This window comes from Pan paniscus, chromosome 6, assembly GCF_029289425.2.
Source record: "Pan paniscus chromosome 6, NHGRI_mPanPan1-v2.0_pri, whole genome shotgun sequence".
Lineage (NCBI taxonomy): Eukaryota > Metazoa > Chordata > Mammalia > Primates > Hominidae > Pan > Pan paniscus.
Window position 1 is genome coordinate 139,766,225 of NC_073255.2, and position 13,419 is coordinate 139,779,643.

Genomic DNA, 13,419 nt, shown 5'->3' on the forward strand with positions numbered 1-13,419 from the left:
CAAACATTACCTCGGCAGGAGTCGCATCGTCCTGTTGGTGATAGTTGTGTTAGACAAATTGAGACACAGGACCCCCGGGCAGCCCTCAGAAATGTGTCTCATTGATTCATCCTGCATGAAAAACAGAGGGAAGACGCTTATCAAATTATAGCAGGCTTTGCAATTTCCCCATTATCTTTCTATTATCCCTCTTCCTGTTCCAGAAAAAAATACATGCAAGAGTTGGTTTCTTCATATTCTTTATCTGCTATTAGGTTGAAATGAAATTAAATAGGAGCCAATGCTTTTGCTCAAAGCATCATTACTCCCTCCTTTTCCCTTTCCTTGGAAATCAAGTCTCATTCCATCACAATGACACTTCATTAAAATGTGAACCCATGCAAGTTCAACTCTGTCACAAGAAATTTGAGCTCACATGTCAAAGTGCCAAACACTTCTGACTCTTCATATGCAGGAAAGCAATTAAAAACTGATCCATTTTAAACTTATTAAAATTATTCTGAAAGACAGGCATACTAAACACTCTCAATAATGGAACTTTAGTAACAGTCCATATTTATACACATATACATTTATACATAGATGTGTGTGTATAATTAAGCTTCTGTGGTTCTGTTAACTAAATATTTTAAATAGCTGAACAGATTTTCACCAGATTTATGGTAAGTTTGAGATGGCTAAAATAAAATATAGGCTACATACCAGTTGGGCAGGAGATTCAATGTTGGGAGTAGGGTGGGGGAGGATCTCAAAGATTCAAGCATCCTTCCCCCAGAAAGCTGAAAACTGAAGTAAGAGAGTAGTGGGACCATGAAATAAGAGAGACAGAAAAACAGAGGTTTCAAGCACAGATTCTAAGTTGAAATTTACAAGACCAGATGAATTGCAAGCTTTGACTGCAACAAGCTGCTTTTTGTATAGGTAACGCTATATAAAATACAACGAGTAGCAGCAGGTTTTTTTTTTAATGATTGATGAATCTCCCCAGGAACATCAACAGGGCAGCCAGTTTAAGTATTAGTGGTGCATGCAATGTTTGACGCTACATCAGTCTCAGAAAGAATAGACCATTGCAGGTATCTATCTGTCTGGAAGAGGTAAATCATCACCAGGCTAGAAGATGTGGTTCTGAGAAGAATTCTGCATCAGAAATATGACCACTCCTAACAGCACTAAAGATAGTAAAGGCTTATTTTCAACAGGATCATTGAGGTTTAACATTCCATTCATTACTATTTCCAGTAGTCATGGATTTTTAAAACAATAAAATCCTGCAGGTCAGAGCATCTGTCACACTCAGATAGGAATTGGTTGATTTACAGGGGCAGCAAACCACACCTTAAAGAGAACACAAGATTCTATTTGAAGCTGTAAATCTCTGTGATTCTGCTATAGGGAAGGTTCTATGCACCCATGCTGCATGAGAGGCCAGTGCAGAGCTTTTGATAAACACTACTCTTAACTACAGTATTCAAGCTGTCAGCATTTTTTCTAGATGCCCCATCACCAAAATGAAGGATTTGAATAGGTATGGATAGATAAAATGTGTACAATTTTTCCAAAAAGAATCTAGAGAATAACCACGTGTGGCACTGTATTTCAACACAATGAAAATCTGTCTTTGAAAACGTTTGGCATGCCAATCAAGTATCAAAGTGATTATACACTTGTTGAAAGACCTTGGCAAAATGCAAATGAGATGGGGCAAGGAAAGGAGAAAGAGCTCACTTAAACACCCTCAGAGAGGCAGCCACAAAGATGAAAATGTGGGGACCAGGAAGAGGAAGGTGGGGTAGCTTTATGTATCATACAGAAATCTGACTTTCTGTTTGAGATGAGGAGGCAATCCATTCTCTGCATTTTCCTGTCTAAAGAAGCTTGGACATCCAAACAAAATTAGACTGCTCCCATTCTTAGTACTTAAAAGAACTCAAGATTTAATCCCCAAATGTTTGAACACATAAATGCAAAAACTGAGTACCTACATTGCAGAATGACTTATGAATTTGTCCACAATGTACTCAAATCTTTCTGAATGTAATATATTTCATAGGATAAGCTTAGAAATCAAAGCTCTTCGAATGAGTGTTACCCAACTCCTTAAATGTAAGCCTGTGTCCCAGTCTACGTCTCAAAGGGAAAAACAATAGTAAAATGTAGCTGGATAAAATTATCAGCCCTGTATATTATTAGACTCCAAAATCAGACAAGACTTTGATGTTCACAAATTCAACGCAGATGGCATTGTTTTGACTTCCCTATTAGAGGGCCAAACTCAAAGAATATGATATCTTACTCAAGTACACAACTGAAGCTCCCTGAAGACAAGAACTGAAAAATGGTTAGTTTTTTAATTCCCTCCAACACCTAGCAGAACACATTTAACATAGTAGGTGCTAAAACATCCACAGAAAGAGTAAATCCATTTGACAAACAACTTCATTATAATGACAGGCAGACATCTGGAGAATGTAGTAGTCAAGATTTAAAATCCTTCTTCATGAAGGAGCCCACGTTCACTTTGCTAGTGGAGAAAGAGTGCAACCAGAGAAAGCAGAACATTTTTTTCTCTGATGTGATCTTTGACATGTCTGTCTATGCCTCCATTTCTTGCGGACGACCCTGAAGGGTACTTTTGAACATAAAGGAACAGCTTATTTATGTTAAAGTACAAGCCACTGAGAAGATGCTTAGTTTACAGTCTATGGTGGTTCTTTATGTTCTGCTGGACAGGGATTAAACAACTAATTTAAATGCTGACTCTGTGTGTTGAGGTAAGGAGTGGAGGAGTTCTGAGGGTCTTAACATTTTTCTGTACACATTCTATTTGTGTATAATGCCTTCCATGTTTTGAAAAGATGTTTTACTGTGGAAATAGGGGGATGGATTTCATGGGGAAAAATTACTAAAGGAGGATTTTCAAAGTGCTCAGTTCTAAAACGGGAGATACATATGTAAACATAAGTGTAATACACAGTGTGAAGTATCTGTGTTGAAGTACTGAGACCATATGTAGCTCAGAAGAGGGAGAAATTAATTCTGTCAGCTGGGCGCGGTGTCTCACGCCTGTAATCCCAGCACTTTGGGAGGCCGAAGCGGGTGGATCACTTGAGCTCAGGAGTTTGAGACCAGCCTGTCCAACATGGTGAAACCCCATCGCTACAAAAAAAATTCAAAAATTAGCCAGGTGCAGTGGCACGTGTCTATAATCCCAGCTACTTGGGTGGCTGAGGCAGGAGAATCACTTGAACCTGGGAGGTGGAGGTTGTAGTGAGCCACGATGGCGCCACTGCACTCCAGCCTGGGCAACAGAGTGAGACTCCATCTCAAAAAAAAAAAAAAAAAATTAATTAAGTTAGAAATTAACTGTCAAAAAGTGAACAGAATTGCATAGGGCTGGGGGTTGAGAGAAAATGAAGGGTGACTGTTGATGGGCATGGGTTCTGTTAGGGGTGAGGGAAATGTTCCGAAGTTGGTTGTGGTGATGGTCAAACAACTCTGTAAAAATACCAAAACCATGAAATTGTACACTTTAAGTGGGTAAATTTAATCTCAATATAAATATAAATTTATTATATCTCAATAAAGCTGTTTATTAAAGGTCAATAAACAAAGAGAATGGAAAGACCCGATAGCATTGAAGAGTGTGTTAAAGAATGAACAGGTGTTAGCCAGTTTGGGCTAGGGGTGGTGGGGAGGGAAGGGTAGTCATTTAGGCAGATGGAAAAACAAGTTCAAAGACACAATGAAATAGCATGACATGAACAGGGAACTTCAAGTGGTTCAGTATTGAAATAGAGTAGAATTTTGAAAGAAAAAACTAGAAAGATGAGGCTGTAAAAGTGAGGCTGAGAGGTAGCAGGGAGGGGCCAATTCATGCAGTCTTTTCACCAGCGAGGAGGGCTTGGCCTTCATGGTGGAGCTGGTGCCTCATGATTGGCATTCCACAGCCAGGCTTTTCCTCCTATTCCCTCCTATCTCGTTAGGGACTTACTCCGTGAGTTGCTTCAGCTGACTCTCCATCATCCTCTATAAACCTGTTTCCATTTCCCTGCCCCTGTTTTCCTTCTACCACTCTCTAAGACACTTTTCTGGAAAGATCAGTTTATGCCTAATGCCTCACCTTCTGACCTCTTGTCCACTTCACAATTCATTGCAAGTAGATTTCTGCTCCAATATCCCACTGAAACTGTTGAAGCAATAATTGGCAGTCCCTTCTGATTCTCAAATCTACAATGCATTGTTCAGTCCTTTTCTTACCTGTTCACTTTGGTTCTTTCTGAAACTCTTTACTCACTTTCATTTTGTGATACCTCTTCATTGTCAACCTACTTCTCTTACTATTCCTTCTGAATATCCTCTGTTCCTAAAAGTCAGCATTCCGTAAGGCTCAACTTTAAGTCTGCTCCTCTTCTCAAACCTTCTAAGTTGATCTTATTCACTCTTATGATGTTAATTATGACTTATACATAGATGTCAACCCAAGATGGAATCTCAATTCTAGTCAATGTTGTCCATTGCCTACTTGGTATCTCCAGATAGTTGCATTCACTAAATATTATTGAATATAATATGCCAAAGTTCGTGCTGTTGTGCTATGACTACCACAAAGAACAAGACACATCTCCTGCCCTTTGGGTCTCTTAGGCTAGTGAAGGAAGCCAAAACCCTATGGTTAAGGATACTTATCATAGGAACCTAGAGGAGCAGCAGTGAACCCAGCCCTGGGAGCCAGTGATGTCTTGGTAGAAGAGGTGATAATAAGACTTAAAGCTTGATAAAGAGGAAAGCACCACTTGGGGACAAAGGGAAAGGGCATTTTAAGCAAAGAGCAAATGCACAACTGCAAGGAGCAACTTGGAGCACGCAGGAAAAGGAAACTCAGCAGCTGTAGGCACTGCAAATTAGTGTGTACACAGAAACTGAAGCAAGTGAGGCTGGAAAGGGAGGCAGAGGCAAAACCACAGAGGGTCTTCAAGGTAGAGTAATATTAAAGAGCTTTGGCTTTATCCAACTGTGTAGATGACGGCAGTGTGTGTAGCTGGTGGAAGATGAGAGTGAAGTAGTCATATCTGCCTTTTACAAAGAGTATAAAGTGCTCACAGAATGGAAGACAGGTTGGGGACAGAGGGAAAGACTGGAGACAGGAACCAGGAAGAAAGCAACTAGGGAAACATATTCATTTCCATCTTCTTTGGCACAGCTGTTGATAGCCATGAAGGTAAAATGAGCCTATCATGTCTACTGGGGCCCAGTTTTTTTCTGTCTCATACACACATACCATTAAATATAAATACAGTTCATTTTGGGTAGTCATTGAAGAATTTCTACTTGCCAGAGGCTCCAACACTGAGCATACATCTACATGATTAATATTAGCATTGTGCAGATGGAGTAAAATTTCTTGTCAATGTTTAACATAGTTTGCTCTTTTCCACATTGAATCCCAAATAAGCACACAAGCATCTATTCTGCATATTGGCACCCCAATGTAGCAAGTCAATCTATATAAACAGCAGTAAAAATGGTTGCTTATACTCACTGTGAATGTTGGGCAGTCAGAGACATTCAACTCTTGCAAGTTCCTACAGTGGCCTAAATCAAATAAGTTACACATCACTAAACTATATATTGCAAATGTTTAAACAAAGTTTTTCTATCCTACATTGAATGCAATGTATTCATTAGAAAACAAACAAAAACCTTGGCAAGTAACATGTTCTAAGTATATGGTTTCTTTCCCCAGAAAAATGGCTTTTTTGGGCTTCAGAATTAAAATATATAGACATGTTTATTATTGTTTGAGGATTATAGGAGTAAGGGGAAAAGAGAAAAATATTACTTTGGGAAAAACACTATATACTTAGAGCTTTTAGCTTGAAAGCACTTGAAGAAAACCAACCTGGTTTTTTGTGCCTGCTTTTTTATTTTTTTGTTTTCATTTAACATTTTATTATGAACATTTTCAAACATACACAAAAGTGGAAAGAATTGTACAATAAATATCTATATAGCCACTACTTGAATTCTAATTTATCTTTTACTGTATTTGCTTTATCACATATCCACCCACTCATTCATCTCTATATATAGCCCTCAATCATCTTATTTTTGTATGCATTTCAAAGTAAGTTGCAGACACCAGTACACTTCCCCCCAAATACTTCAACATGTATATCATAAATAATTCAGCATGTATAATAATAAACAGAATAGTTGACATGATTTTTTTTAGGTCAGGCTTACATAAAATTTATAATGAATTATAAATAGAGAAGTAGAGGGCCAGAGAGGCTAAGTGACTAGCTCTGGGACCAGAGGCCAGTGCACAGCTTATAATCTCTCAGGGAAAAATGAGACATGTATACAAATAGCTAGATGGCAAAGTGCTTCACAACCAGTGCCCTGAATCTCAGCAGACAGTAAGTAAAACACCAAATCTGAGACAGAAGAGAAGCAGCTCGGGAGGCTACACAAACCAGTGATTGGGAGGAAGGCTTGAAGCAAAGAAAAGGGAAGGCATTCTAGGTGGAGACCCCATGAAGCAGGAAAACTCCAGGCAAGAGGGTGATTCTGGTGTTCAAGCTGTCACAACAAATAGAAAACACATTTGCTGCTCATAACCACATAGCCCCATGCTAATAACAACAGACATGTTAGTAGTTATAAATCCATTCTGAACATTTATTCCTTTGCCAAGAATGGACTGCATCCTAAGTGATATATGCAAACTAGAAATACTTTCAGAATCTTTAAAAAATGAAAAAAATTGTTAAAAATCTGCACACCCTGGAAGTCCTCAATAATATTTATTAAGGAGAAAATAGATTTCCCAAGCAATATAAGTTTACAAAATAAATGTTCTTACAGAATACAATAGTTATTCTGTTTGTTTGTTTCGTTTTTTTGAGACAGGATCTTGCTCTGTCAGCCACGCTAGAGTGCAGTGGCACCATGTTGGCTCACTGCAGCCTCAACCTCCCAGGCTCAGGCGATCCTTTCACTTCAGCAACCCCTACTGCCATTCCCAAGTAGCTGACACTACAGGTGCATACCACCATGCCCAGCTAATTTTTGTATTTTTTGTAGAGACGGGGTTTCCCCATGCTGCTCAGACTGGTCTCAAGAGATCTGACTGCCTCAGCCTCCCAAAGTGCTGGGATTACAGGCATGAGCCACCGCACCTGGCCAGAATAGTTATTTGAGAGTAATTCATCAGTTCAACAAATACTTATCAAGGAGATATAGCAGTTAACGAAATAGACACAAATATTTTCCCTTAAGGAGTTTACTTTCTAGCGGGGAGAGACTAACAGTAAACAAAAGAAGTTAAATACCATATCTACTTTGACGGATGGTGGTAAGTGCCATGGAGAAGAAATAAGAAAAGGGATTGGGAGCACCCAACAAGTGGGAAGAAGTGTGATTTAAAATAGGGCTGAACAGGAAGTTTTCACTGAAAAGGTAACATCTGAGCCAAGACATGCAGGAGATGACAAGGACAGTGCCATTTACTCCAAGCATCTCTGGAGCCCACACCCAACATGGTTGGTGACTGGGAGACAGAAAAGGATAGAAAAAAAAAAAAAAGCTCAGGAAGACAACAATTCAAGTCCTACCCTTGTGTGTGCATCTCAAGGCTGTGTTCTTTTAAAAGAAGGAGAATTCTTTGAATTTCTTAAATCCGATGTGATGGTGAACTGCAGGCTTCAGTTTTCATCATGCTGAGTCCTAACATTTGTGACTACTTCCCCCGGGGTGGCCATGTGAAGCATCTTATGCACATGAGCCTATTTTATCCTCCCAACAATATTAGGAGGTATCCTCGGTCCCGTTTTACAGATGCTGAAGATGACCCAGGTTGATACAGTTAAGCAGGTAAGAGAGCCTTGATTCAAACTCAGGGCACAAACATTTGGCCTCTAACCCAGGCAACTAAGAGGGGAAGGAGCTTTCTACGTCACTGTTCTGTGGAACTAGAAGGCCTTTGCCTTAAAAAGTCTGTTCTTATCTGTCAGTAATACAGTGCTTGCAATGGGCCTTAATTTTTAATATATATTTTTTTCTCTTCCAGCCTAGGGACTCCACGTACCCCAGCTGGGTCTCATTGTTCCAGAATTGCATTAGTTAAGATTACCCAAACTTGGATTTCAAAGGAATACTTTCATTGTTCCGTCTGTAACACGAAGTAATTGGGGCCAGCTGGATGTCAGGATGCGTGTGGTTACCATTGTAATCTTGCTCTGCTTTTGCAAAGCGGCTGAGCTGCGCAAAGCAAGCCCAGGCACTGTGAGAAGCCGAGTGAATCATGGCCGGGCGGGTGGAGGCCGGAGAGGCTCCAACCCGGTCAAACGCTACGCACCAGGCCTCCCGTGTGACGTGTACACATATCTCCATGAGAAATACTTAGATTGTCAAGAAAGAAAATTAGTTTATGTGCTGCCTGGTTGGCCTCAGGATTTGCTGCACATGCTGCTAGCAAGAAACAAGATCCGCATATTGAAGAACAACATGTTTTCCAAGTTTAAAAAGCTGAAAAGCCTGGATCTGCAGCAGAATGAGATCTCTAAAATTGAGAGTGAGGCGTTCTTTGGTTTAAACAAACTCACCACCCTCTTACTGCAGCACAACCAGATCAAAGTCTTGACAGAGGAAGTGTTCATTTACACACCTCTCTTGAGCTACCTGCGTCTTTATGACAACCCCTGGCACTGTACTTGTGAGATAGAAACGCTTATTTCAATGTTGCAGATTCCCAGGAACCGGAATTTGGGGAACTACGCCAAGTGCGAAAGTCCACAAGAACAAAAAAATAAAAAACTGCGGCAGATAAAATCTGAACAGTTGTGTAATGAAGAAGAAAAGGAACAATTGGACCCGAAACCCCAAGTGTCAGGGAGACCCCCAGTCATCAAGCCTGAGGTGGACTCAACTTTTTGCCACAATTATGTGTTTCCCATACAAACACTGGACTGCAAAAGGAAAGGTTTGTACTTTTCTTACTTTTTCATTTTCATGAATAACTTGAAATGCTCTTTGAATCTTATAATCCTCCCTACATCCCACCATGTCTTGGAATTCATGATGTCACTTCCACCAGAAATCTTTCCCTATTGACAATGGAATTTGCCACAAGTTTTTCTGGGGTCCAGACTCAAGGCAGTTGGTAATTAAAGGACAATGACAGGAGGGAAGGAGGTATCCTCAGGAGGGCAGCCATTTGGGTTCTACTCATTTGCACATCGCAAGCTGTCACTGTAAGGAATTCCTTTCATCTTAACTCCAATTTAATTTAGGTAGGTAAACCAAGGGGTATGAAAATAAGTGCAAATGCCATCTATATAACCTGACTTACACCGATTAAAGCCAAAACATGGTGTGCATCTGTGAGAAGATCACCTCAAAGAGAAAACATCTGCAGGACAGGACTGTGAGAGCACTCTGAGACAGAGTGAAAGTGATGGCCCTTCGGTATTTCTTATCATTTAGTCCCAAGGTTTTAATAAATGCTCCTATGCTCATGCTCCTTTTTTTTTTTTTTTTTTGAGATGGACTCTCGCTCTGATGCCCAGGCTGGAGTGCAGTGGCGCAATCTTGGCTCACTGCAACCTCCGCCTCCCGGGTTCGAGCACTTCTCCTGCCTCAGCCTCTCGAGTAGCTGATTTTAATAAATGCCTCTTAACATCCTATATCTTAATTATTTCCAAATTACCCAGAATAAAACAATAAAAATTTAAAGAACTAAATTTAAAATATTTAACCTGAGAACTATGAGACTAAGGAAATCTTTCTAGAATATTACCTACTTCCTGCAAATCATTACTGGGTTTTGCAACCGATGCAATCTTGTGCTAGTATTATGCAGGATTTGCACATGCAAGATAAAGTCATGAGCTAAGAAAACAGACGGGAGATTTTAGTAATGCTCTTGACATGTTAGTGAAGATTGATGTTCTCAAAGAGTGGTCTGGGAACTGCTAATCTACCCTACAATAACGAACCATGTAACAATGTCTATATGTTTCATTTCTGGCATGGTTTAATAATGTATTTGTAATATTAAATTAAAGCCAGATGTCATTAAGTGAGGTTCATATAGAGCACAGTATCATTTCTTCCACTTATTTTGGGAAATTTTGCTATGTTTTGTTTCTTTAAGGGCAAGAGAAAGGGGAAGTTCAGAGAGGAGGCCGTGGCTCCTCTCGAGAGAATGTTAGGCAGGAATTTATTAATGTTGTCAGCCAACCTGAACCAGAAGTAAATTTGCTCATTTACCAGCAAAGTCATGCTCAAGCCTTGCCCCACTGCCCCGCTCCCCTGCCCCCCACCCCAGCTGTAAAGATGGCACCTGGTTAGATCCCACAGCAGCAGCCATGTGGCACAGGGAGGTTTGCTTACCAAGACACCCTGTGAACTGTATATAATTCAGTGCCATAGGAGAGCAGTTACATACAGCTTCATAACCTGGGACATGCCATTCTAGGCTCCAGGTACCCACACACGCATGCCGTGTACAACTTCCAGGAAGATAGTAACATTCCCATTTACAGATGAGGAAAATGAGCCTCAAAGAGGTTCAGTCACTTGACCATGGATCTCACAGGTAAGTAGCAAAGCTAAGAAGTGAATCTTGGTCTATCTGAGCCAGAGCCTATGAGCTCTCTACTTCACCCTGCAATCTTCCAGAATTAATCTGAGCATATTCAAACAATCAGCTGCCTCAGCAATGCAACCATTAGATAATTTCGAAGAGTAAGTAAATGTAGTTTTTCTATAGCCAGAGTGGGTAGAATTTCCCGGATATTGTTATGGTGAGCCCTTAGTGCTTCATGCTGAAGAGCATGTTTATTAGAATTTCCTTTGTGGTGCTTAGATTGAAAACTGGAATTATATATTTTTAATACTAATACAAAGCTACTCTCCTAGATTTTAGTTAGAATACTTGATATTGCTGAGGCTCTAACCTCAAGCTACAGTGAATTTGCACTTGCTGTATCAGGTGTAAATGAGAAAAGTAAATAGTATTAAGTTTATTAATTATCTGAGAAAATACCATCTATACAAGATTTAAAACTTCTACAACGAGACTACACTGTGTTCTAAGAAGGGATAACGTGAGGAAATGTCTCTTTTTCACTGCTTTTACGTTCTTGGGCCATTCCCTCCCCCAATGAGCCTATTTCTGCTTTTGTGTTTTTTTCCTTTTTTCCCATATTTTTCTCTTGAAAAACATCAGCTTATAAAAATAAGTACATTTTTATTGCTTTCTTCAACTTATTGTTGTGTAAACACAACCTTCCAGAAATGCCCCATAAATTCATACCCCCTGCTTTAAAAATACACATTATTTACTGAAACACAATATAAATAAGGTTTCATGACATACACACTTAGTATATATAATACTGGGTCATCAAAGAACAACTTAAGTTCCTCCAAGTGTTAATGACTGTGTAATTCAGAGCCTATTATTTTAGATTATAAGACTAAGGGTAGGCCAGGTGCAGTGGCTCACGCCTATAATCCCAGCACTTTGGGAGGCCGAGGCAGGTGGGACACTTGAGGTCAGGAGTTCAAAACCAGCCTGGCCAAAAAGTTGAAACCCCATCTCTACTAAAAATACAAAAAAAAAAAAATAGCCAGGCATGGTGGCAGGCACCTGTAATCCCAGCTACTTGGGAGGCTGAGCCATGAGAATCGCTTGAACTCTGGAGGCAGAGGTTGCAGTGAGCTGAGATCATGCCACTGCACTCCAGCCTGGGCGACAGAGCAAGACTCTGTCTCAAAGAAAAAAAAAAAATGAAGGGTAGCTTTGTCTTTTAATACTATCAGTACAAATGGCTTTCACTGTGGTTTATATAAATCTAGTGATTCATTTCATCATTTACTTTACATTTTTTGTTATATTGCTGATTCCCATAAATTCAAAGGGAAGAGTCTTATTTATTAAATTCCCTTTGGTAGTGCCTGCCACAGAGCCATGTGCTTTAGATTGATGATGATAACTGGACTGCTCTTCTTTATTCTTTCAAAGCAGTAATTTAAGCAACCATTGAAAGTGAAAATACACAGAAGTTAAAAATCATGGCTAGAATTGAAGTGTGACAACCTGAGGCTCTGTACAAGTATACCACATATACATGGTCACACATAGAGAACTTGCATACAGATTCCCCAACTCGGAGTTGAGACTTGCCCAGCTGACTTGCAATGAGTCAGATGGTGTGTATAGGGGACCTAATATGTGCCCATTCAACCACACAGACCTCAATGATCACTATGTATTTTTGCCTTAAATATCTAATGGCAAGAAAAAGAAATAATAGCTTTATTCACTGAGAAACAGGTACTTTGCCAAGAAATCCTAGTGTTTCAAAGGGAATAAATGTGAGACTAATTGAAAGGCATATTTATGCCATATTGAGGTAAACGGATTTGCCAAGAATACGTGAAAGTCAGAGTTTTTAAACTGCTTTAGCTTCACATTGACCAGAATAGTTTACCATTTTTAAGGAGTTATTTTACTTCTAACATCAGATGGGGGAGAATTACGCAGGTAAATTACCCTTAGCTGCCTCCAAAGTTAAGGTCACAATTTTACTACAGCTTGAACAATAGTTAAGAATTTTGTATATGCAATAAACAGGGCCATTTATGTCTCTTTTCTTACTACTACAAGCTTTTAGAGTAGTTCTGAGGTTGCTGACAACCAATATAGCCTGCTAAATGGGGAAATTACCTGGAGAAATTTCCTAATTTCCTCCTCAAAATCAACAAGATTTGGCTGGAGAAGGAGCAAGCTTGTAAGGGGTAATAATCAAGTAAATATGGTATTTGTTGAGGCATTTACCAAGAATTTGGGATAGCAGTATATATGAAATGTGCATACCACATAGTACCTGGACTAGAAATAGGGGCATTGATCAAATTCTCCTTCTGGTCTGGGGAAATGTATATTTATATACTCTTTATCAAAAGCAAACACTTTGCATCAATATTTGCAATATTTGCAATTCTCATTCAAGTTCTAAGGTAAAAGAACTAAAGAATTTTTCTACTTATCAACACAGCAAATGAGATTTTCCTGTGTTTTTCTAAGCCACACTAGGAAAGCCTTTGCTTTGTATTTCCTGGTATTACTTGTGGATGCTATTTTTACCCAGGACTGCTGCTGACAATCCCAAAATGGATTCTGCAGTTTATATTCTTTTTCCAGCACCCACAGATCTGCCACATTGCCTAGGCCTAGTGTCAGGGTGTTCTCATAAACATTTTTTTCTACCCATTTATTTGTGGTTAACCCACTTTAGCTTGCCCTAAAATGGTTGCTCTGTCATCCACCCTCATGTCCAGCCCAGCAGATGTGGGTTCAATAAGCAAGTCCTGATAAACAGGCTGCTTTCTAGAACCTAGGAGGTG

At 39.6% G+C, this 13,419-nt stretch overlaps 2 protein-coding genes across 3 annotated transcripts in view; one reads left to right on the plus strand and one right to left on the minus strand.

The window, feature by feature from the left end:
- FBXL13 (F-box and leucine rich repeat protein 13) overlaps window positions 1-13,419 on the minus strand; it is a 263,877-nt gene that overhangs the window by 112,726 nt on the left and 137,732 nt on the right. For both annotated transcript variants that reach the window (XM_008963814.5, XM_008963808.7), the window contains exons 10-11: window positions 5,543-5,595; window positions 11-111 (exon numbers count right to left, since the gene is read on the minus strand). In XM_008963814.5, coding sequence (XP_008962062.1) covers window positions 11-111; window positions 5,543-5,595 — 154 coding nt within the window. The remainder of the gene's footprint in view (window positions 1-10; window positions 112-5,542; window positions 5,596-13,419) is intronic.
- The window catches only part of LRRC17 (leucine rich repeat containing 17), a 33,537-nt gene that overhangs the window by 13,926 nt on the left and 6,192 nt on the right, over window positions 1-13,419 (plus strand). Inside the window, exon 2 of the mRNA XM_003804800.6 lies at window positions 8,075-8,986. Coding sequence (XP_003804848.4) covers window positions 8,215-8,986 — 772 coding nt within the window. The 5' untranslated portion in view covers window positions 8,075-8,214. The remainder of the gene's footprint in view (window positions 1-8,074; window positions 8,987-13,419) is intronic.